The sequence below is a fragment of the Brassica napus genome, chromosome C3, assembly GCF_020379485.1.
Source record: "Brassica napus cultivar Da-Ae chromosome C3, Da-Ae, whole genome shotgun sequence".
Taxonomy (NCBI): Eukaryota; Viridiplantae; Streptophyta; class Magnoliopsida; order Brassicales; family Brassicaceae; genus Brassica; species Brassica napus.
The window spans coordinates 39583885-39609392 of NC_063446.1; the positions used below are offsets into that span (position 1 = coordinate 39583885).

A 25508-nucleotide genomic window follows, 5' to 3' on the forward strand; every position below is an offset into this window, starting at 1 on the left:
ACCCATCGAAGTACACTCGATACACATTTGATGAAGGTGAGGTTGATGAAGAATCCAACAGGAAAGCGTACATGGAGTTGCTCAACATGATCAGGAGCCGAGATGAGCCTCTTGAAGACCCTCTGGTTGAGCTTCCAACGTCAGTGGCTTTTGTACCAAATAAGAAACCTACAGGTGAGAGAAAAGTAGGAAACACGGACAAGGGTTATGAGGGAAGAAGAGGTGAAATAGCTATCGTAGATGCCGTAGAAGATAAATCTTGGCTGATAAACAAGCAATGGAAGAAAAGGAGTTGATGGAGCTGTAGTAAGACTTGTTTGATATGAAGAAAGACATAAGTGAGATTATTGGTGTCTTGGAGAGTATTAGAGCTAAGTTTTAGAATTATTGTTGGTCTATTTTGGTCAATTAGTTGTCGTTAGTTGCTGTTGTCCTTCGGTCAAATTATTGTCCTTAGTTTCGTTAGTTTTTGGTGTCTTTTGGTCAACTTTTTTTCCTTCGCTGTTGTTATTTGAAAAGATTATTTGTGACTTATGCTCAAGTTATTGATAGTCATTTGGGGTTGCTTAATTGTTTAGAATATCTCATTTTAAGAGACATGTTGTTGATGCTTTAAAGATAGAAGACAAGGAAACAAATAACATCAAAATAAAGATGAGTTTACTAAGAACAACCACAGGTTTACATGAAACCCATTGTAGTGATGGTTCTATATAGACCTGGAAAAAATCCTAAATAGATATGTTCTAGCAAGACCTTAACCGAGTTTACATGAAAATTCAAGAAAAGAAAATAAAGAGTTTGCAACAAAATAAGTCTTAGTCACGTGCATCTACTGTCTGGCCAAGTGCATCTGTCGTCTTGTTGAGTGCACCCACTGCCTTTGGTTTCTTAGAAGGTCTTCCTGGTGGTAACAGAGGCGGCTTAGGAACCGGAGGCAGCTTGCATTTTCGTTTGTTGTGACCGGTTTGGCGACAATTACCAAATGTCTACATATGAACAACAAAACATATCGAACCCAACCAAATAACACAAAATAACAGACAATTGAAATATGTTTAGTAATGATTACCACAACAACATTTGCATGAACATAAGGAAATTCTGATGGTTGTTTAGCTGGATTAGGCAGATTGATTGGCTCCTTTATGCATGTTCGTTTGTTACGGCCAGCTTGTCCACATTTAGAGCATTTATACAATTGAAAGGTGCATCAGAAAACCATGAGCAAACAACTAAAAGTAACCATTAACAAGAGATTCTTTACCATTACTATCTTCTCATGCAAGTCTTCGGATTGAGTGGTCTCGGTTTGGGAAGTCTCGGTTTGAGAAGTCTTGGGTTGAATTGGATCACGGCTTCTTCCTTCGCTTGGATCACGAATTCTATCATTGTGTTTCGGTCTTCTCGGCATGATCCTGTCTGGAGGAGGCATTACAACTACCTTATTATGTGTCTCCCACATCTCCATCCCATTCACAGGAAAAATAAGCGAGTCGTAATAAAGCTTCCACTTCGCAACGGAGTACCAATCTAAAACCAGAGTCTCGGGTAGTCTTGTATCCTTATACTCAACCCACATTGCAGACATTATATGACAACAAGGGATGCCACTGACATCAAACGCCCTGCAAGTGCAAGCCACATTTTCATGAACATTAACCACATACTTGTTCCTTCCATGATCAACTCATAAATTCCTCTCCCATTTGAAAATGGATGGCACCACACGAGACTCTTCTTCTGCTTCTCTATGATAGCTAAAGCCTTGGGTGTAATGAGGCCAATAGCTTTTTCAATCTCCTTGATCTTGACAAGGTTGCTTGCCATCACATGCCTTCTAATTTCCTCTAGCAATCCAATTATTGGTTTGAATCTAACATCTTTCAAAACAGCGTTGTAAGATTCACTAATGTTGTTTTCAACAACAGGTGACTTTGTAAGATCGCTAAAAAAGGCTCTGCAGTCAAACATAAACAAGTACTTAGCAACAAGTCTAATAAACAAAGGTAATTTGTTTCAGATTCTTACCTTGACCAGTTTGAGCTAACACTTCTTTTCACTTCCTCATACGCTTCAACTTTGACTGATTTCATCTTCTCCAAATTACGAATACATACTTATTATAAGATCTAGCACACTTCCAGAAGAGCTTATGCAACTCATCCACTTGACCATGTCTTTTCTTCAAGTTTGCAAAAATATGCCTAGCACACATTCTGTGTTCTGCATATGGGAGCACAGTCTTGATGGCATAAATCAATCCTTTTTACTGATCAGAAGACAACGCTAGAGCATTTCCAAGCTCCAAACTTAAATCCTCTCGCAACAGCTCCATAAACCACTCCCAATAAACTTTATTCTCCACTGGCACGATAGCCCAAGCAATGATATACATTTGGTTGTTAGGATCCCTTCCCACAGCAGTAAGTAATTGCCCTTTCATGCGGCCTTTCAAAAATGTTCCATCTAAGTGTATTATACGGCGACATGCACTCTTCCAACCATTCTTCTGCGCTTGAAAGCAAGTGTAAAACTTTTCGAACACTCTCTCTTTTGTACCTAAAATGACTGTTGAACCAGGATTTGTCTTCCTTAGTTCTTCAACATAGTCATACATCCTTGTAAACTGCTCAGCATACTCATCACTTATGATGTGCAACATCATTTGTCTTGCACTCTGACATTTAGTCTTGGGAACCCGAAGCCCCTTGAGCGCCAACCTCTGCATTATATGCTCAACTTTCAGATTCGGATTAGTCCTAAACTCGTTCAGAAAATCAGCAGCTATCTTCGGTGCAGTGTAAAGATCGACAACTTCTGTAGGATAACAACTGTGGTTTCCTCTGTAAGATCTAACCACCATATTATCAGACCTGCTATTTATAGAAGCATATAACCTTCACTCACAGTTCTCAGCAACACATTCGACTGCTATTTTCTTCTTTTCGGATCTCTGAAAATGGATATTAACCTTCTCTCCTATCGCATACTTCTCTATGGTCTCTCTACACTTGGACTTTGAAACAAATGACTGCCCCACATAAAACTCAATCTTACCTCCATCATCATCAGAATCATCACTATCAACATAATCATCTCTGTAAAAATCTGCCCATTCACCATCTCTCTCCGGTTCCTCTTCCTCTTCATCTCCTCCGATAAGAACATCGTCTAAGTACGGATCATCTGCCCTTACAACATAAAGATTCATGCTTTCCAGATCAGATGAGAAGCTCAACATTTCAGCAACATCAATATCAGAGCATATATCCTTTCGATTCTGATCAACAACCCCATATGGAAAGTAAGAGAGCTTACTCATATTCTCTGGAAATCCACCACTCGACAACATATCTGAGAGCATCTTTAAGCTTGGGTTTTCAAAATCAATTCTGCAACATCTTGTTTCACCACCATTATACGACCCATCAGCTGCCCAATATCCTCCATCATGTAACCGTACGTAAAGTGTCCTGAGAAGAAGGGAAAACGATTTTTGTTAACAAATAACAAAATCAACTCTGCCCAAATCGAAATTAAGAACAATAGACAGTTACTTCGTCATGTTACCAGCTCCTTCCACAATAAATCTCTCTCGTGATCCTGATTCGTCTCTTTGTTCACGTCTTTGTCGAGACGTAAAATCTCCCGAACCCAAAACCTAACCACAAAAACAACCACGAATCCTCTCTCTAGACCTCTTGGTATCTCATGAAGGTTATGTTCTTCATCATCTCCAAATTAGGGTTAGATTAACTAGGAATTTTTTGCTTGATACGTAGATTTAAGAATATAAAAACAGACATCGTGTTGCTTGGGTCAAACGGCGAATCGTTTTACTTTAACATTCTTGTTGGTTTTCTTACAAAAGGTACGCATCGTTTTAATTTAACATCATCATAGACAAGGGGCTAAAACATTAACAGATTATTACTTGAGGGTTTTTTATGTTACAAATTTAATTGACGGGTTTTTACCTAAACGAAACTTACTTGAGGGGTTTTTACCGATAAATAAAGTTACATAGTGTAATAAAAGCAACAAATGCAGGAAAGATGAAAGGGCAAGAGTCTTCGTATTTAGACCCCACCACGATCACGCATCAATACGAAATGCATGACACGTATACAAAACGTCACCGTTTCGCGCAGCACCAGAAGCAACCGACATAAAAATTTGCCCTCGACCTTTCTTCTTCTTTTTCTATTTCACACTCCAGATTCCACGACCCTTCTTCTCCATCGAACCTCCTCTCTCTCTCTCTCTCTCTCTCTCTCTGTCTTTTACACCTCACCAAAAACACACAAAGAGCCAGAGAGAAAAGAAACCCACAATGGCCACTTCCTTCTTCACCGCGACGCCTTTTGTTTTCATCCTTCTCCTCTCCATCTCCTCCGTCACCGTTCACGGCGCATCTCACCACCACACGGCGGCTCCGGCTCCGGCTGTAGACTGTTCGACTCTCATAATCAACATGGCGGATTGTTTGGACTTCGTCACGGCCGGAGGCACGTCGGCGAAACCGAAGAGTTCCTGTTGCGCGGGGCTTAAGACAGTGCTTAAGGCTGACGCAGAGTGTCTTTGTGAGGCGTTTAAAAACAGTGCTTCTTTTGGAATCACCTTGAACATGACCAAGGCTGCTACACTTCCCACCGCATGCAAGCTTCATGCTCCCTCTATTTCTAACTGTGGATGTAAGATCTATTACTTTGTTAACCCTTTTTTTCCTTAGATCTCTTCTGATTCTATAGATCTATATTATTTTTGTTAATTTTTATCAGTTTCTTAGATCTCCATATTTTTAGTTTATTTAAGGATTTTTTTGTGAACAACCATCTGATATTGTTTCGTTGATAGATTTACATTATTTTTTGTTTTGTTTTGTTTTGTTTGCAGTGTCTATGACTCCTACTATGGCTCCAGGTATTTATCTTTCTTCTTTATTTATTTTCATATTTCTTTGTTTTTAGTCTTCATTTTTGTCTCGTGCAATGTTTTTTTTTTCTGTTTTAAATGCCAACTTAAAATCATTTTTTGTTTTATTTATATATTGAGACCATCTTAGAGATGCTAGCACATGAAACATGACAAAAGTTTGTGTGGTTATTTTTTTTTTTTGAACGAAGTTTGTGTGGTTATAAAACCTATTAAAAGATAGACTAAGATCAGTTGTCGATAAGTTGCCTGCACTTGTAATGTTTTGTCTGAAAGTGAGCATGTTAATTGTTGTTGTTGAGGTGTTTATGTGTTTGAAGTTACTTATTTTTGGTATCAATAATGTACAGGTCTTGCTCCAGGAGGTGCGGTTGCTGCTGGACCCGGCGCAGCTGGACCCGGCGCAGCTGGAACTACCCTAGCTCCAACCCCGTCTCAAGGGAACGACGGATCTTCCTTGATTCCGATCTCGTTCACCACCCTATTTAGGGCTTTATTCTTCGTATTGTTCTTGTCTCGTGTGTAAAAGAGCCTGCGCCTTCCTCACCATCTATAGATTTGGCTTTATGATATGCTTTAGGTTTTTTTAAGACTGAGCTTTGTGTCTTGGAGTGTCTTCTGTTTTAGACAGTGTCTGGTTTCTGCAGTAGTTTTACTCTCTTAATTTATGTTATTATTCTGTCGCACATTGGTCTTTTATATTAGTGGTATCTCTGATTCCTCTTCTATGGATGACTGATTTATTGAATTTATCTTGAGAAAGACAATTTGCTGGTTTATTTAAGATACATTGGGTAATTGGTGGAAGCAATATGTATAAGAAGTTATTGGTACGAAAAACTATATGAATTTAATGATGAGATATGATTCATAGATTACGCAAATGAGATCTACCCAAAAGCTTGATCGTCTGAACAGAGTTTTGTTTTGTCCAAAAGAAAAAAAAAAAGAATAAGAGTTTTGTTAAATTGCATAACGGAGAGAGAGATGCCATATTTTTTTTTACCAAAACATATTCGAAATTTCTTGAAACAAATTATTTGGTTAAAATTTTCTATGATTGTTCTGTTTTATTTATTTGTAGCATTGTACATCATATACAGCTTTTAATTTTTTCAAAAACTTTTGTTGGGCTCTAAATTGAACTGATTAGTAGCTTTCTTTTTCCTAAAATTACTCCGTGTCTTGATGTGAGAGATTAGTTACTTAGCTTATCAGATTCAAAATTCAAAAAATCACATGTAATGATTTGTCATCCGTCCGCGTGGACGGATCCACGTTTTATAACTTTCCCACGAAAATGTTCAACTTTCAGATTGCGCGGACTTTCCAGCGCACGTTAGTTCCCTTCCCTCACCAATACAAAAATAATACACTATAGTTCTAATCAAATAAACTAAATAAGGACCAAAATTTAAATAATTTTAAAAGTATTGCGAACAATAATTACTCTCTCTCTCTCTCGTTGTCTGCCAACAACAGCCGAGGACGACGACCGTATCCACCACGACAACCGCTTTCGGCAGAGACGACGGCGATCGATTCTCGCCGTGTGGCTACTCGTCTCTTCTCTGCTTTCGAATTGATTTTTTTTTTACAAGCAAGCAATCTCGGAGAAGACGAAGAAGGGATTGTTTATCGAATTAGCTGATCGCCAGATTCTTAGTTTTGATCTCGCCGAAGACTCAGATCGCCTCCAGTTTCCGGCGATTGGATTGAGTAAGACACTAGGAGTCTCTGTTTCCCGTGGTTTTCTTCGCGATTAGGTTTGCTGGCTTAGCATTGTAAACCCCGAGATTTGTGCTTCTGAGAGAAGGCGATTAGGTTTATGAGTGAAGAAGGTTTACTGATAATCCCAGGGTTTAGTTTATATCGGAGAGAGAGAGACTCAGTTTAGGTTAAGAATCTCCTGGATCTGGATGATTTGCGTCTGCGAGCTAGGGCTTTTTACGTTTGACTGATCATCAGCAACGAAAATGTCGATGGGAAGGTTTCTATCTCTGGTCAGGGGAGACTCGGCTGAGTCACCTCGTGAGATTACCACACACAGTAATCTCATCGGCGAGTCAGGTTCTAATGGTTGGCTTATTAGGTTTTTCGATTCTGCCTTCTTCTGCGAGTGGATTGCTGTTAGTTATCTCTACAAGCACCCTCATGCTGGTGTTAGGGACTACTTATGCAATAGGATGTATACGCTTCCTTTGTCAGGTATCGAGAGTTATCTCTTCCAGATTTGCTACATGATGGTTCACAAACCGAGCCCTTCGCTTGATAAGTTTGTGATTGATATCTGTGCCAAGTCATTGAAGATTGCGCTGAAAGTGCATTGGTTTTTGTTGGCTGAGCTTGAGGATTCTGATGATAATGAAGGTATTAGCAGGATTCAGGAGAAGTGTCAGATTGCAGCTACTCTGATGGGTGAGTGGTCTCCTCTTATGCGTCCACAGAATGAGGTTTCAACTCCTGGGAGCAAGAATCAGGTCCTAAGTAGACTGTTGTCATCGAAGCAGAAGCTCTTCTCGTTGAACTTATCTCCGCCTTCCCAGAAGTCTTTGTCGTTCTCACCGCCGCCAGGGAGAAGCACGCAGGATGATGGTAGTCAATTACCTTCTGAGGATAATAAGATTTTTAAGAAACTTATCCCAAGTCCTAAAGTTAGAGATGCTTTGATGTTTAGAAAGTCAGTTGACAAAGATGATGAAGAGAGTGAAAAGGAAGGATTCTTCAAGAAGCTCATGAGGGACAGCAAAGGTGACGGTGATGAACCAACATCTAACTCGGAGGGTTTCTTTAAGCGCCTTATGAAAGACAATAAATCAGAAGACGAGGAGATAACAAACAGTTCTGAGGGGTTCTTTAAGAGGCTCTTAAGTAGTAAAGGAGAAAATGAGGAATTGACATCGAGTTCAGATGGGCTGTTTAAGCGGCTGTTACGAGACAATAAGGGCGATGAAGAGGAACTGAATGCAAACTCAGAGAGTTTTTTCAAGAGGTTATTACGGGAGAATAAAAACGAGGATGAGGATTCAAATGCAAACTCAGAAGGGTTCTTCAAGAAACTATTCCGTGACAGCAAAAACGAGGAAGAGAAAGGTCCTAAAGCAATGGATGATGAGGACAAAGATGGGTTTCTTAAGAAACTTTTCAAGGATAAATCTGATGACAAAAGACAGGCTAATGAAAAGAACGAGATGAATGGAGCAGTGCTTGCTGATGATAAACCTGGTGAAGAGGATGAAAGGGAGGGTTTCTTTAAAAAGTTCTTTAAGGAAAAGCCTGACGACAAGAAAGACATTGTCAAAGCTGATGACGGGAATGAAAGCGAGGGTGATGAATCTCCAGAATTTTCTCTGTTCAAAAGATTATTCCGTATACACCCAGAAGATGCAAAACCTACTTCAGAAAATGGAAATACCAGCAATGGCTTAGCTGAAAGCAGTCCTGGGACAGAGAACTTTTTCCGTAAATTGTTTAGAGATCGTGACCAGTCTGTTGAAGATTCTGAGATATTTGGATCAAAGAAACACAAAGAGGTTTGCTCTCATTTGACTTGCTCGTTATGTTTCTGTTATCTGCACTGTTCTGACATTCGCCTTTGTTCCGATCCATATCGACAGATTCATTTGTCAAGATTCTTGTAGGATATAATCATATATCTCGACTTTTTGTGAAATTTTCTTGACGCAAATATTAGCTAAAACAGGGTGTTGTCGACTGCAATTGATTATTTATCTATACGGAAATTCTTTACTGCAGTGTGTGCTTGATTCTGCTCATACCAATCTTTCTAAATGTAACCATTGCAGAAGCGCCCAGGTTCACCTAGACAGCGGGATGATACTCCATCTGGTAAGCCCCCACTACCAAACAATACCGCATCACACTTCAGGAAAGGGGCTTACCATGAGTCGTTGGAGTTTGTACAAGCGTTATGTGAAACATCATATGGCTTGGTAGATATCTTTCCCATTGAAGATCGGAAGATTGCTCTTCGGGAGGTGATCATTTCCGCCTGACTTTCCATATTGATGATTAAGTTTAAGTGTTAAATTATAACAACTGACTATATTTCTTGTTTCTTCCGTTTGGTTTTAGTCTCTTGCAGAGATTAACTTTCATTTATCTGAAGCTGAAATCACCGGAGGTATTCTCTGAAATTAGATCTTAAGGGATATCATTTGGAGGTTTACTTTACTTGTGTAACTCATGTCTGTTGAGCGGGCATACATTATCTCGGTCACGTATGCTTTTCTCTGAGAGAGTATGTGAAAACTTTTAGCCCGTTCTATATTGCTGAGATCTACATCATGTTCCTTGTCTTTAAAAACGTAGTATGTCCTTTGTATCATATTTCTGCTGTTCACACAAGTTCCACGTAGGGTAGATGTTGGTCATTGTCTTGTCTGATTAGATTTTCAGAACATATTGCAGTCGTTCCACTCTTGTTTCGAGATTTTTTTTTCTTTTCCTCGTGATTGTTTCTCTTTTATCATTTATCTTATATAGGATTTCCTTTGCGCTTGAGACAATCATATGGTCCAATCTTTTTGGCATATAAACGTTAAATTTTGGAAGCATTTTTGGATTCCTGTATTTTTCTATCATCTACATTGATTCTGTTGTGGTGACTGTTTTTGTTATCAGATACTAATTTTCTTTCCAATAACGTTCCAGGAATTTGTTTTCCAATGGGGAGAGGAGTTTATCGTGTTGTTCATATTCCTGAAGACGAATCCATTCTTTTGAATTCTAGGGAAAAAGCGCCGTACATGATCTCCGTAGAAGTTTTAAAAGCAGAAACACTCAGGTAAGTTTAAATTTTCTTAAATGTAATCCTTATCTGCTTATCTATTACTTTTACTAGGAAATTACCTTCTTTTCTATGTCCCATTAGTAGTACCAAGTGTAAAACTATACATGATAATACTCACATTGTTCTTTTTGTTTTCTGATGTTTGCTGTGGCAATGCTATGATAAATCTGATAGGAAATTACCATATTTTCTTGGTCGTGTAAAACTTACATGATAAAAATCTCCCATTGCTCTATTTGTTTTTGTTGTTGTGGCAGTGCTAAAGATACATCTAACTCCCAGAAGCTTTCTAAAGGTGGCATTCCATTGGCAAACGGGGACGCATTCTTGCAAAAGCCACCTCCATGGGCTTATCCACTGTGGACAACTCAGGAGGTTTATCGCAACAGTGCTGACAGAATGTCGCTATCCACTGCCCAAGCAATTGATCAAGCAATGACTCCCAAGCCAGAGGGGAAGGTGAAGCTTGTCAATGTGAGCCTCTCAGTGGAGAATTGTACTTCAGCTCTTGAATCACTGAGTGATCCATTTGATGATGTTCTGTCTGAGGCCCCAAGAACTGGTCTGAACACTGATCTTGAGTGGGTAAGGGTGGTCGTGACGGCTGACCCAGGACTTCGAATGGAAAGCATTCCTGATCCAGCAGTCCCACGTAAAAAGGAACATCGTCGTGTTCCAAGTACTGTTGCCATGGAGGAAGTAAGGGTGAGTGCGTCTTAATTAACTTATAGACGGCAATTACCTGTATGTTTTCGCCATTTGAATTCTATCTGATAAATGATGTCTCTTTTTAGTCATTGAATCGTTGCAATACCTCTGATGCTCAATTCATTTGAAATTTTTGTGCTTGTAGTTGTTGTTGTTCTGTTCATTTCATTTACTTAGAAAGGTACCAAGGTTGGAAAGCCATATTGCATGTCTTCTGTTTAGTGTTGTTTCTGCCCGTCAGTAACTTTTAATTTAATCACTTATGCAGGCTGCTGCAGCGAAGGGAGAGGCACCTCCAGGCCTTCCTCTCAAAGGGGCTGGTCAGGAGGATTCGTCAGATGCACAACCAAGGGTAAATGCGTGTTTAACAGATCTTCCTTTTCCCGGTCCAGTTTTAAATGTGATGTTTTTTTTGTGATGTTCACCAGGCCAATGGTGGAATGTTAAAGGAAGGTGATGCCTTATCAGGTGAACTTTGGGAGGAAAAGCGAGAGAGAATTCGTAAAGCTTCAATATACGGAAAATTACCTGGTTGGGACCTGCGTTCTGTAAGTGCTGCATAAAGCGTTTCCATTTGTCTTTAATACTTGTGTTTCCTATCAAATAAATTCCTCTAAATAGTTCGTTATTGAACTTAGAATAGGAATTTGTATCCATGTACTGTGTAGACATCAAAATAATAACTAATGCAGGAGTCTTCGCTAACACTTTGAGAGTCCCATGATAAGCTTCTGCTTTTGGTCTCTTTCCATTTGCATTTGAAGATATTTTTATTTGTTGACATTGAAAAGCTGTTGTCAAAAGCGTTAGATACTTTCCTTGCTTAATCTTGATTGAATTGTGTCCTTGTGTGTTGACCATTTTTCCATATGATATTCCTTTCTACCCTATTTTTAAAAGGCTTAGCTCTTCGCAGATCATAGTGAAGAGCGGTGATGACTGTCGGCAGGAACATCTTGCTGTGCAACTCATTTCTCACTTTTATGGTGGGTGATACTTTCTTAAATCGACTAATGTCTGTTAATAATTTTATATCCTATTTCTTAAGGTATTGGTTCTCATTATTTTATATGGCTTTCTTATTCTGTTATCTAAATAGTGAATTGTTTTCTCTGTGTGCTAGACATATTCCAGGAAGCAGGTCTACCCCTCTGGTTACGTCCTTATGAAGTTTTGGTTACATCTTCGTATACTGCCCTTATAGAAACAATTCCAGATACGGTAATTATGTAAACCAGAACCTCGTTTAGTTACGTTGTATCTTGTCATCGATCTGTTTAAATTGAAAGCGTATGTAATAAGTTCCATTTTCCCTTCCTGCAGGCTTCTATTCATTCTATCAAAAGTAGATATCCCAACATCACGAGCCTACGTGATTTCTTTGCTGCAAAGTATAAAGAAAACTCTCCTAGTTTTAAGCTCGCCCAGGTAACGAATGTTACTGCCATGATAGATCGTAATAGTTTAATTCAATCAGCATGTGGTTATTTGTTTCAGGAATTTGCTTGACTTTAGTCTGTTAAACATGTTATCTTGAGAATATTAGTTGCTTTGGATTTTTGAGCTAGTATCTTTTGTGGATCATTCTAGGGAAAGAACATGCTTGGTTCAAACATTTAGGAGTTTTTATTACTTATATTGAATGACCCAATCTTACCTTCTTTTGTCGTATGCCATTTAATTTATATAACCTTCCAAGCTGGCTTCTTTTGCAGAGGAATTTTGTTGAGAGTATGGCCGGATATTCTTTGGTCTGTTACCTTCTGCAGGTACCTGTCTAAGCGCCCTTTTCTCTCAGTACATTGTTTAATTATCTATATGAGCATCTAAGTGCGTTGTAAACGAAGGACTTAACTTATATGTTTTACATGTACTCATGCCGTTCATTTACTACTTCATGAATAGCATGTGTTGCTGTTTTAATACTCATGTGCCCATGGTTTCATTTGTTTTAGATAAAAGATCGTCATAATGGAAATCTTCTCTTGGATGAAGATGGTCACATAATACACATTGATTTTGGTTTTATGCTTTCGAATTCTCCTGGTGGTGTGAACTTTGAGAGTGCTCCGTTTAAGTTAACACGTGAACTTCTTGAGGTAAGGCATTCATTCTTGGTCTCATGATAAATTGGGTTTTCGTCTCTAAAGATTCGTTTCTACTTTAACTTCGTACAAAATAATACTTGCACAACTAGGTCATGGATTCTGATGCCGATGGGGTTCCAAGTGAGTTCTTTGACTATTTCAAGGTATCCGCGTGGCTCTCCCTTTCGCCTTTAAATTTTATCACCTGAGGCTCTAACTTTTCTGTCTATATCTATTTTGTGGAATAAAAGCTTTTAATTGTCAATTGTTTAGGTGCTATGCATTCAAGGATTCCTTACATGTAGAAAGCATGCCGAGCGAATTATTCTCTTAGTTGAAATGCTACAGGTATCATAATATCTTGCTTCTGAAACCTGAATCATATATAGTTATAACATGGCAACAAGCCTAATTATTTGCCATGTGAACTACATTTTCTGGTATCGTCTTGATTAGGACTCTGGTTTCCCTTGCTTCAAAGGTGGTCCACGGACCATTCAAAACCTAAGAAAACGATTCCATCTAAGCTTGACCGAAGAGGTAAAGAGTCTTTGTTTCATGTCTGTCGAATTCAACTTTTCTCATGATCCACTGTTGGTAACGTTTTTTTCTCTTTTTCTTGTTTACTTGGTTGGATCCCGAAACCAGCAATGTGTCTCTTTGGTGCTCTCTCTCATCAGCAGTAGCTTAGATGCTTGGCGAACACGGCAGTATGACTACTACCAAAGGGTCTTAAATGGAATATTGTGATGTTCCATTAGCTATTTCACAGAGAGAAACCTGCATAACAAGGAGTAAAACCCAAAACATACATTGGTATGTTGGGTTAAAACGCCTAATGACCATATGCGTTTTTGAGGAAAACCCTTTTGTCATAGTTGTAGCGATCAGAATCCTTCCTGAGGCAGAAAAAGCCTTTCACCTGAAGAGAAGCGATCAGCGTGTGTGCGCCCACGCGTGAATGGTAGAAGAAACTAGTCACACGTGTGACTCACACGTAGAAGAGAGAAATCACACTCTGTACAGAATGATTTTTTGCTGAGGTTTGATTGTTTATCTTTACTTTACTTACTTACTACTTGCAGGAGAAAAGCAAAAAGGCAAAAGCCTATCTTACTTCCAAAAGTTTTTAAACAAAACCCTTTCAGAGAGAACAAGAAAGGGTTTTATTTTTATTTTGTTTTTCTCCCCTAGTGAAAACTGATGATGTGATATTATTGTATAAATTGTGTATTATCTTTTGTTAAGTTAGAATCTGAGCAAGAACAAAATATATAGAACATATAAACATATCGTTGAAGCTTTACCAAGATGTGTGTTACTTCACGCTCTGTTTATGTAAATCTCGCATGGGGGCTGAATTTGACATTTAGATCCATTCACGTCTATCCCTTGTAGTTGCTGAAATATATGAACAGACATTTTAAGGCACTTCATCAACAGATAACATTATAAATAACATTTTTAGAGGCCGTGATGAGGATGAGCCACGTTAAGACTATCTAAATCTAACTAAAATGTGACTGAGGATTACACACGTAAACATTCTCTAAAAGACTATCTAAGGAAATATTCTTGCTGTACACCTAGTTAACTTTTGAGTAAAGATTGGTGGTAGCTTCGTTAGTGTGTTTTCCCCCATTTAACATCTAAGCTCCTTCATTTCCTTTACTAGGCCAGACAACCTCACTAATCCACATTTTCTTATTTAACATTAAATTTCCTCCGTATATCAACCTTTTTTTAAAAACAACCCCCATATATTAACCTAGAATCAATTTCTTCCAAGGTTATGGAACGTCTTTATATACATATAGACATTGTGAAACGTACCGTTTAAAAGTCTTATCAAGTCTGGGAGATGAATAAAATAGCATAGAAAAAACAATTAATCGTAAAGACTTATATTTTGTGTGTAAACGAACCAATAATCAATTTGTTAATAAATTTAGTTTTTATTTTAAGAAAGTATTGTGGACGAAAGGGAAAAACTGAGGTGAAGTCATGGGGCCAACGAGGGGAAGTCATCGGGCCAAAAAAAGAAGAAAAAAAGTCATCGGGCCAATGAGGGGGATGTGCTCATTTGTCTCTTTATTTTTTTTATTTGTTTCTTGATTACAAGACTTTCCTTTTTAAAACACTCATCATGCTTATATGGTTTATATTGATATTTTACAAAAGTACTATAACTTTATTTTATAAACTGATGACAACAATAAATAAGCATCATTTTTATATAGCTTATCAACTAATATACATTGGATTTTAACCCCCAATTATATAAAAACAATAATACTTAGCCGAGCTTTTAAAAAAATATGATTAGCATTTGGACTATAGTACTCATTTCCAATCTATTTTTTGTTTCAAGATGCATCTTTTTTGTTTCTTTGACAAATCCTTTTCTTGGATTGACAAAACCCATAATTTATATACTAATAATTATCAAAATTCAGTTACAAAAATAATTATATAAATCTTATAGCTTAGTGGAGGTTAGTACGTAACACACGAAAACATTCACTCTTTTTTTTTTTTTTTGCATATTGACTCCCTAAACTTTCTCTAATAAAACGCGTAATTAGATGTTTATAAACCCTAACAACACACAACACTCTCTAACTCCTTCTGGCTTCTCTTTCAAGCTACTCTCTCTCTTCTCTCGCTCCGACCACCAGTTGTCTGTTCCTCCGGTTCTTCTTCTCCACGGGTGCGATTTCGATACTCTTTATCTTCTCTGTTTTTTTTTTTTATGATCCGAGTGTGATCTGCTCTTCTTTACTTTCAGTTTCCAAAGGTTTTACTCTGCTTGAGATTTCTGGGTTTAATCTAAGTGGACTAACACTGTTTTTATATGAGATTTCATGATCAAAATCGACATTCTTACCTGTTTGCTAGTGTCTTGCTGAGACATCATCTTCTTGTTGCTTAAAATCAAAATCGAATTTTTGCAGGGTTTTAGGGTTTATAAGAATTAGTTTGATTTCTCCAAGTCTGCTCGTTTAGTGACACTTGTTTGAAGCTTTTTTTTTGCTTACCAAGTTGATTAGTTTACGCAATCACAAACCCTAGATGTTGTTGTTCCATATAGTCCATCAAAATGAACTTTGCTTACTAATTAAGTTTCTCTTCTTTTTTTTATGTGTTCAATGTCTAACAAATGTTTATTTGTTTGTTCTCTCTCGATTACACATCAGATGTCAGTTGATATCTGCAAGAAGAATCCATCGTGCGACTATGGTTATATGAGCAAAGGAAGAGGTTGTGGTGTTCCTTCTTCAAACAGTAGACTTGGACTTAAAACCCTGCAAAATTCGATTTTGATTTTTTAGTTGTTGTCACATTTTTTACTCTGAGAGTTTCTCTGCAATGGGGAAAAATAGCTTGGCACCTGGCTTTCGGTTTCATCCCACTGATGTTGAACTTGTAAGATACTACTTGAAGAGAAAAGTTCTTGGAAAAAAGTTCATGACTAATGCCATTGCTGAGGTCGACATTTACAAGTTCGAACCACCTGATTTACCCGGTAACACCTTACAGTCTCTTGCTTCTTTTTTTTTAGTTCTGTATGTGGTTTGGTTACTCATCCAACTCAAAAAAGACTTTTAATCTTTTACAGAGAAGTCATGCTTAAGGACAGGAGATCTTAAGTGGTACTTCTTCTGTCCGAGGCTTAAGAAGTATCCCAACGGCGGTAAGGCAAACCGTTCTACTGAATCTGGTTACTGGAAGACCACAGGAAAAGATAGAGACGTGACTTACAATGATGAGGTCGTTGGAAAAATCAGAACTCTGATTTTTCACTACGGGAAGACGCCTCGTGGGGAACGTACTGACTGGGTCATGCATGAGTACAGACTTGAAGACAGAACACTGGAACAGAGGAATATTCCTCAGGTAATGAATCTTAATTAAGCAAAGTTTATGTTTTAGATAAAACATAGTTAAAAATATGTTGTTGTTGTTGTTGTAACCTGCAGGATACTTATGTGATTTGTAAACTCTTTAAGAAGAATGGACTTGGACCAAGGCATGGATCTGAATATGGAGCTCCGTTTAAGGATGAGGACTGGAGTGATGAGGAAGATATAGAGAGTCTTGATCCTGGTCCTAGCAAAGAAACCAGTGGAGTTGCTTCCGCATCACACTCACATCGTCCTGAGGATTGTATCACTGGAGTGATATCAGAATCTTGCGTCGTCTCTGATGTACCGCAACTAACTGCCGCCACAGTGCTTCTTCCACCTCTAGCAAGTGATGTTGTAGCTCACACTCCCTTGCCTTCTTCTCCTCCTCCTCTTCTTGAGGTTCCTCATGCAGTACAAGATGACGATGACTTTTATTCTATGTTGGATCTCTTTGTTGTTGATAACGAAGAGTCTTTACATCTTGACGGACTCAACAACCAGTTCGAGGTAACTCTCTAAATCATACTTTTAATGAACCAAGATTAGTCTTTAAATTTATAATGATCTTAGTGGTTGTTGATCTGTTGTTTAAAAGGCCGAGTATTTTTAAAAATTTACAGGTGAGACATGAGACTGAGGTTCCTGCTGTGGAGGAAGCTCCTGTTTGCTTAGAAGATGTCGATATGAGCTGGATACAAGACTTGAGCGATGAGCTATTCATAGGCATAGAGGAACTGATTGAGCCATCTACTCCTCCCGCTGCTCAGGGCGGTCATCCTGGTGACTCATGAGTCTATAGTCAGACTTAAAACCATTGCTGTTTTGAGAATCCTTGTTGATTTGCTGGCATGGAAACAGAGACCAAAAATTTGTGAAGCTTTAACCAGAATGTTTATTCTATTGCAACCTCTAGTGTGCACAAAATGAGAGACAAAACCATGACTCAGTAGTAGTAGCTTTTTTTTTTTGAGCAAACTCAATAGTTGTAGCTTAAAACCATCAGATGTTGAGCTCTAGTAGCTTATATGTTGTGTTGCCTTAACTAGCATTCATCATCATCATCATCATCATCATCATCATCTATGTATCAGAAAAAAATCATTTGGACTAATGTATTTCTATGGATTCTTAGCTTTAAATCAGAATGCCACATTACACTATCATTAGTCTGAAATCAAAGGCTACAAAGATTATTTATATTGAAAGAATTGGAATTTTCATTAAGTTGTTATGCTTATGCAGTTATGCAAATCCATGGATTTATAGCTTAAACAGTAATTACCACATCACACTATCATTAGTCTGTAATCAAAGGATACAAATATTAAATGTAAGGGCTTATTTAGGGAATAACCAAAAAAAAAGAGAAATTAGATTTTGAGAGAGAGAGAAGAGAGAGATAGGAAGAGAAAAGATCAAATAGGAACCGAACCTCGTGGTCTGGTGGTATAGGAACCTCGGCTGAGGTGCCCGCCATCACGAGTTCGAGCCCCGGCCACAGCGGATTTAACATCATTTCCGTTGGGGCGCTGGACCCCCTACGGGGGGATAGTTGGGAATGTGGCTGCCCAGATACCAGAGTTACAAAAAAAAAAAAAAAAAAAGATCAGATAGGGGGTGGGATTTTAGTTAGATAGTGAATTTTGGTTTTTTTCTTACCTATTGGGTGCAATTTCTCTAAATGTAAACGAGTAATTATAAGAGTAATTGGTAAAAATGCACCCAAAAGCCCATATAATTTGCCATATATCTTTGTTTCTTTTTAATATTTTTATGACTATAATACCCTTATCTCTATCTCTCACCTTTTTCCCTTTTATGTGTTCTAATCTCATTATCTCTCGTATAGATTCTTCAAATCATCTTCTAATTCAACACAAATCTTTATTTTTTTATTCTGATTCTTTTGACATCCATAATGTTAATCTTATTATCTCACCCCAATTCCAATGTTTCTAATTTCGACTCACAATCAACTTTTAGATAATATATACGTTAGTAGGTATTTTATTACTTATCTGCTATTATTTAGATTTTAATGGATTCTTAATCGATACATGAAGTGTTAGCTGTTACAAATAGTTTTGGGGCTATTTGATAGATAACTAATTAATTGTTAATAGTTTCATTAACTGATATATGATTTGTTAGTCGATACATTTGTTTGATACATAGATTGTTAGATGATACTGAAATTATTAGCTGATATGTTAGTTGATATGTAGATTGTTACATGATATGTAAATATTTAGCTAATAAATCTAGAGTTACTTGTTTTCGATAAAGCATGAGGATATTTTCATCCGCACAGTGTCAAAAAGTTACTCATTTTTGGGTTATCCATAATTATAGACATTCAGCTAATTTAGACCTTAATTGGGTATATTCCACACATTCAGTCTAATTATAATGGGTGTACACATATGCAAAAGACATAATCAAGGTATGTAAATTCAAGGAAACAAAAGCTATGGGAGGTTTTGTAAATAAAAAAGCTTCATTTCAAGCAGCAGACATAACGCCGTCGTTTCCTTCATCACCCCTATCCACGTGTATTATTGGAATAAATCGAATTTGCGTTATAACCGAGGGTTATTATGATGTAAAATAGAATACAGGGATGTCAATATAAATCTACGAAAGTTAGAAGGGGTCTTTTAGAATTTATGCTTTTTTCTAATTCAAAGCAAGACGACTTTTCTTCATACTTGTCCGATTAAATTAAAATCCTTTTTATCCTCTCTGAAAATCGCAAACGAACAATGGCGAGCCTCGTCTTCAACACCCCGTGGCTTAGGGTTAGGTCGTTACCGGAGCTCGCTCCCACTTTCCTCCGACGGCGTCAATCTTCACGGCGAAGCTTCTCCGTGGTTGCGTGTTCATCACCGGGCGGTAACGGTGGTGACCCTGTCAGAGTCCGTTTCGCGCCTTCTCCCACTGGGAATCTCCACGTGGGTGGAGCAAGGACTGCTCTCTTCAACTACCTCTTCGCCAGGTCGAAAGGAGGGAAGTTTGTGCTGAGGGTTGAGGATACGGATTTGGAGAGATCGACGCGTGAATCTGAAGCAGCTGTTCTTCAGGATCTCGAGTGGCTTGGTCTTGATTGGGATGAAGGTAAGGTCTTTACTTCAGATGCTGAGTTTCTACAATGGTTGTGTAATTGAAATTTGGATTTGAGATTGCAGGTCCTGGGGTTGGTGGAGACTTTGGTCCTTACAGACAATCTGAAAGGAATGCTCTTTATAAACAATATGCGGAGAAGCTTTTAGAGTCTGGCCAAGTTTATCGATGCTTTTGCTCCAGTGAGGTGATTATCTTTTGAATTCGCTTAACACCTTGTTGTGTTTTGACTGTGTTGTTGGCTTTAATGTTTATTGTAGGAGCTTGTGAAGATGAAGGAGATTGCGAAGTTAAAACAGTTGCCTCCGGTGTATACTGGTAAATGGGCAACCGCTTCTGATGCTGAAGTAGAGCAGGAGTTGGAAAAGGGAACGCCTTTTACTTACCGGTTCCGTGTGCCAAAGGAAGGCTCTTTGAAAATTAATGACTTGATTCGTGGTGAGGTACGTTTTTTGTGTCTTTATCTCTCTGTCAATGGTTAGATGAGATAAAGTTGGAACCTTTCGTTGTGATCTTGTAGAAAGGTCTATCTATTGATGTATTGTTATTGAGAATGTGTGATAGTGTCTTGAAGGTATCTTGGAACTTGGATACTCTCGGAGATTTTGTGGTGATGAGGAGTAATGGCCAGCCTGTTTACAACTTCTGTGTTACGGTAGATGATGCTACAATGGCTATTTCACATGTCATAAGGTTACTACTCACTCCAATGCCTTCGTTTGTTTTTTTTGCTTTCAAAACATGTTTGAATGTGATCTTGATCAGAAATCTTAAACTTTCATATCAGGGCTGAAGAACACCTACCTAATACATTAAGGCAGGCTCTAATTTACAAGGTACTCACTAGCTTATGTCTGTTTCTTTCATTTGCTATACGAAGTCATGTGATCCTGAAGATAGGAAGTTTGATTTACTAGTGTCTTATCAATGGCAGGCTCTGGAGTTTCCAATGCCTCAGTTTGCACATGTTTCTCTAATTCTAGCTCCGGATAGAAGCAAACTATCAAAGCGACATGGTGCAACTTCTGTAGGACAGGTGTTTAAAGCTGTTATTGCATTTTCTTCACGTTTGATCATAGGTTACTCAACTTCTGATTCATCATATAACGTCTGCTTTACGTTGATAATACAGTACAGAGAGATGGGATTTCTACCTCAGGGGATGGTTAACTACTTGGCGCTCTTGGGTTGGGGAGACGGCACTGAAAATGAATTTTTCACACTCGAGCAACTTGGTGAGTCGTTCTTGTTGACTATAATCTTACTTTGTATGATGTTTATTGTCATCCTTCACTTTTCTGATTTCTTGGTTGCATGTTTGTTCTTGATTTGCAGTTGAGAAGTTCTCCATTGAACGTGTCAACAAAAGTGGTGCGATTTTTGATTCTACAAAGTTAAGGTGATTATAGAACTTGTTTAGCTATTTGATTTATATAATCTTCTTCTCTTTTTATTTGCTAATAAATTAGCTTCGATTTTGCATGTCTATAAACGGGAAGATGGATGAATGGCCTACATCTTAAGGCACTTCCATCTGAAAAATTAACAAAACTTGTTGGTGAGCAATGGAAGAGCGCTGGCATATTAACGGAATCTGAGGGAAGCTTCGTAGATGTAAGGTTTCTAGTTATGGATTTAAGAACAAGAGATGTTTTCTGTATAGACTTACGGAGTTTGAGCTTGTTGTTGGAAGTACAGGAAGCTGTGGAGCTTCTCAAGGATGGGATTGACGTGGTGACTGATTCAGACAACGTACTTTTAAACTTGCTTTCATATCCTTTGCACGCTACATTGGCTAGGTAACTATCAAACCATTTCAGCATCACACATCATTGCCTTGTTCCTTTCAGTAAACCCTTCTTATGGATTTTGCAGCCCTGAAGCTAAGCCCGCCGTTGAAGACAAGCTTCGTGAAGTAGCAGCCAGCCTCGTAGCTGCTTATGACAGCGGTGAGATTCCAAGAGCTTTAGCAGAAGGACAAAGTGGTTGGCAGAAATGGGTGAAAGCCTTTGGCAAATCAACGAAACGCAAAGTTAGTCATATCTCTGATCCATTTTTATAATAGAGAAACATCATCTCTCTTAAAAATGAACAAACCTTTACAAGAGATTGTTCTTGGTTACAGGGGAAATCACTTTTCATGCCACTACGTGTGTTGCTAACGGGTAAACTCCATGGACCTGAGATGGCCACTAGTATTGTTCTGATTCACAAAGCTGGAAGTCCCGGTATTGTGGCTCCTCAGGCCGAGTTTGTGTCCATGGAAGAACGGTTTAAGATCCTTAGGGAGATGGATTGGGAAGCTTTGAACAAAGGCGAGAGTGTTCCTCTTGAATCTACCGCCGCAGCATCTACCTGAGAAATTTTCTTAATCTGAGTTTAGTTGGTTGAAATGACCACTCCCCCCAAAGATTGATTTCTCGTTCATTTGTAGAGTATTTTTTCTTTGATCAAGCGTGCCTTTTTGCCTTAACTTAGGAACAAACCAGAGAGCAGAAACGTCTTAAAGCCAGTTTTTATTTTGCTTTCCATGCTGTTTTTTCACATTTGTTTTTATTCTCTTAAGATAATCTCATAATGTCGAATAATCTCTTTTAAAAGCAGAATTTGTTCCGGTTCTAAAAATACAAATCGGTTATAGCTGAAATGATAATCTTAAAATCCGATTTAAGCGGTTCTAAATGGTTTAAATTTGTGTAAATCTGTAAATGAAACAAGGTCAGTGAAAATCCACAAGTTTATTTTTTTTTCCTCAGATTGAAATTTATATATAAACGAAACCAACATACATCTTTAAAAGTTCAAAGATGACATACCATCTGGATCACAAAAACCAATCAGTCTCTAACCACTACCAAGAACCTAAACCTCCCAAAAACTTTCAACCTCCAGAATAACCAAACAAAATATACCCCTCTACTCTAATTGGCAAGAGATATTTCTTTCATTTACAAAGAACTTGTCCAGTCACCAAAGATGACCTGAGGCAACATAGGACTGTGTTAAACCAAGGTTAACCACACTCTGTGCGATGAAAGAAGCACATCCAACCAAAACCAAAGCTTCCACTTTCAGTTCCCACTGTACAAAAACCTGCAACTCCTTCCTTAGATCAGAAGCTTCATATTGCAGAGCCGGCCACAACCAAGGCTTAACCACAGCTTCAGACAGATCATCAAAACTAGATGAGAAGCTCACCTTTTGATATCTAAGACTTCTCGTACTTTCCACCGCCCAGAGAGAGACTTGAAGCTTAGCCTCCAATAATGTCGGAACAGCAGAGAGAGCTCTTCTACTGTGCTGTAGGACTCTGCCAACATCATTTCTAACTATCCAAGCCGCACCTGTATAAGAACTCCCTTTTGACCACTCTATTCCTATCTCACATTTCACCCAGCCTTTTGGAGGCGCAATGAATGGAGGACAGGCTTCAGGCAGACATACCGCTTCCTCCCTCTCTATACTTCCCTCTATCTGTTGAACCATGAACTGTTCATCAGCTTCCTTATACGCTTTGCTCGCAATATCATCAGGTGTTAAGTTTTTTCCTTCGAAAAGAAAACCATTTCTATGCTTCCAAAAGATACCATAGGATCCAAGGCCAAGCCCTTGAGATCTTAGGATCAACCTTCACATTCTTACTCATCGACAACATATAAGAGATATTCTCATAGATGGATCTCTCCGACCATCCTCTCGGCGGCGTAGGGATATACGAAAGCGCCCAGGTCTGTCTCGCTATATCACACTGGAACAGAACATGATTGGTAGATTTGCCTTCTCTCCCACAGACCTGACACCTTTCATCACATTTCATACCTCTCGCAAGAACAAGCTCTGATACATGGAGAGCATCCGACAAGGCCTTCCACAAGAACAATTTTATCTTGGGCGAGGTATGCACCTTCCAACCTTGCACCTTGAGATCATTAAGAGAAGGCTTCGCTTCAGCCAGCACCTGCAGCTCCTTGTTCTTCTCGTTTGACGCCAACCAGTAACCTGATTTTACAGTATAAGCACCCGACCTGTTCAATTTCCACACCCAAAAGTCTTCTCTCGTAACTACTGGTTGGTTCCTCAGCAACACTTCAATATCCGAAGGAACAAAGATTTCTTCCAGCGCTTGGTGATTCCATCTTCTCGCCTGAAAGTCAATCAGACTCCTCATTTTAAGATTAAGATCAAACGTGCAGTTTTTGATCCAAGGAGCTCTAAGCCCATACCCATCTCGCTCATCTTCAAACCACTTATCACACCACACATTGATTGAGTTCCCATCCCCTACTCTCTTCTGAAGCCCCTTCACTAGCAACTCTCTCCCAAACAGCAAGCTCCTCCACCCATAAGATGGACGGTTTCCAAGTTTCGCCTCTAAAAAATCAATCTCAGGGAAGTATCTACTTTCAGGATCCGAGCAAGAAGGCATTGAGGTGCAGATAGCACTTTCCACGCCTGTTTAGCAAGTAGCGCTTGGTTAAAAGCCTCAAAATCTCTGAAGCCCATACCTCCGATATCTTTTGGCAAGCACAGCTTGTCCCATGCTATCCAGTGCACCTTTCTCTTATGTTAGTCAGACCCCCACCAAAAATCAGCCATAACTGATACAATTTTACCACAAACTGTCTTTGGGATTTTATAAACTGACATGGCAAAGACCGGCATGGCAGAAGCTGAGACTTTGACTAGAATCTCCTTGCCACTATGAGAGAGCTTCCTTAGATACCAAGCATTGAGCCGAGCAGTGACTCGTTCTCGTAAATAGCCCAAAAGGTCAACTTTAGAGCCACTGAAACACTCCGGGAACCCGAGGTATTTGGAGGAGCCTCCTTCATTAAATATTCCCAGCACCTGAGATATAGAATCTCTTTCCTCCTGCCTCACCAATCTACCAAAAGAGATCGCCGACTTCTGCACATTAATGGCTTGACCCGTGGCTTTTCCATAGGTCCGCAAGACATCATGAAGCACCCGCGCTTGCGACTCCGAAGCCTTACACATGAAGAGGCTGTCATCGGCAAATAGGAGATGATGGATAGATGGTCCTTTTCTGCCTTGCTTAACATATGAGTTAACCCTTCTGTGCACAACACAAAAAGGAACGGAGACAGAGGGTCACCCTGGCGAATCACTCGTTGCGGTTTTATGAGGCCAAAAGGTTGATGATTAATCAACACCGCAAAAGACAGCGAGGACACACATGCCAAAACAAGGCCAACCCACTTCTGATCAAATCCTAGAGCTTCCAGCAGTCTCCTCAAATAACTCCATTCAATCCTATCGTAAGCCTTGGACATATCCGTTTTTTACCACCATAAACTCCTTTTCCACCTCACGATGAGAGCGTAAAGCATGAACCGCCTCATGAGCAATCCCAATGTTATCTGTGATGAGTCTTGTTGGGGTCAAAAACGGTTACGACAAAGTTAACATTCAAAACGTCCGAAGAAGAAAACGAGAAAGTTTCTTCGACAAATACTTTTTCGAAATAGATTATTCCTTACAAAAAAGATTTGCGGAGGAAACACGAGACATCAGATAAGAGCTCGAAAAAGGTCGCTACGCAGTGACCGAACGTTCGTTCCGCTCGGTCGCTACGTAGCGACCGAGCGTTCGCCACGTAGCGACCGAGCGTTTGCTACGTAGCGACCGAACTCGAACCAAAGCTCGGTCGCTACGTAGCGACCAAGCGTCAGTTCCGTTCGATCGCTGCATAGCGACCGAGCTCTTCCGAAACATCGATACGACAATTAGTCCATGCATTCTCGTCTACCCTTCGATGCTATCTCCCGAAGACCGTAGCGAACCCATTTCATGTTTCCCGCCATTCTAAGTCATCGATCAAACTTTACGGTAAAAACCAAGGAAAGTTTGTTCTTTATCGAAAGAAGCCGTAATAAACGCTTCGAGTCAGAAGACGGCCCAAAGGGATCTAAG

The 25508-nt window shown here is 39.0% G+C and overlaps 5 protein-coding genes across 6 annotated transcripts; 4 read left to right on the plus strand and 1 right to left on the minus strand.

The window, feature by feature from the left end:
* The first annotated feature begins 4169 nt into the window (after positions 1–4169).
* On the plus strand, positions 4170–5705 carry LOC106347873 (non-specific lipid transfer protein GPI-anchored 31). Its single transcript, XM_013787488.3, has 3 exons — positions 4170–4697; positions 4900–4926; positions 5289–5705. Exons 1-3 carry the CDS (start codon positions 4337–4339, stop codon positions 5462–5464), a joined length of 564 nt encoding a protein of 187 aa, XP_013642942.2. The 5' UTR covers positions 4170–4336; the 3' UTR covers positions 5465–5705.
* A 627-nt stretch (positions 5706–6332) lies between these two features.
* Positions 6333–13852, plus strand: LOC106347884 (phosphatidylinositol 4-kinase beta 1). Its single transcript, XM_013787500.3, has 16 exons — positions 6333–8471; positions 8745–8936; positions 9034–9082; positions 9613–9745; positions 10009–10456; positions 10728–10811; positions 10888–11007; positions 11376–11445; positions 11583–11680; positions 11783–11887; positions 12175–12228; positions 12415–12558; positions 12657–12710; positions 12820–12894; positions 13003–13086; positions 13195–13852. Exons 1-16 carry the CDS (start codon positions 6915–6917, stop codon positions 13294–13296), a joined length of 3369 nt encoding a protein of 1122 aa, XP_013642954.2. The 5' UTR covers positions 6333–6914; the 3' UTR covers positions 13297–13852.
* A 1255-nt stretch (positions 13853–15107) lies between these two features.
* LOC106347893 (NAC domain-containing protein 82-like) lies at positions 15108–17614 on the plus strand. Of its 2 annotated transcripts, XM_013787512.3 has the most exons (5): positions 15108–15256; positions 15744–16072; positions 16166–16443; positions 16527–16961; positions 17075–17614. In XM_013787512.3, exons 2-5 carry the CDS (start codon positions 15916–15918, stop codon positions 17243–17245), a joined length of 1041 nt encoding a protein of 346 aa, XP_013642966.1. In that variant the 5' UTR covers positions 15108–15256; positions 15744–15915; the 3' UTR covers positions 17246–17614.
* Positions 17615–19158: 1544 nt separating this feature from the next.
* On the plus strand, positions 19159–22174 carry LOC106347903 (glutamate--tRNA ligase, chloroplastic/mitochondrial). The gene is made up of 12 exons (XM_013787524.3): positions 19159–19568; positions 19640–19761; positions 19835–20017; positions 20149–20267; positions 20362–20410; positions 20509–20610; positions 20707–20809; positions 20910–20973; positions 21074–21188; positions 21273–21373; positions 21450–21606; positions 21700–22174. The coding sequence occupies exons 1-12, from the start codon at positions 19217–19219 to the stop codon at positions 21931–21933; spliced, it is 1701 nt and encodes a 566-aa protein (XP_013642978.1). The 5' UTR covers positions 19159–19216; the 3' UTR covers positions 21934–22174.
* Positions 22175–22541: 367 nt separating this feature from the next.
* LOC125583073 lies at positions 22542–24868 on the minus strand. Its single transcript, XM_048749621.1, has 5 exons — positions 24795–24868; positions 24231–24651; positions 24080–24134; positions 23217–24026; positions 22542–23122 (listed from the first exon to the last, which is right to left on the minus strand). The coding sequence occupies exons 1-5, from the start codon at positions 24866–24868 to the stop codon at positions 22542–22544; spliced, it is 1941 nt and encodes a 646-aa protein (XP_048605578.1).
* Between the last annotated feature and the right edge of the window lie 640 nt (positions 24869–25508).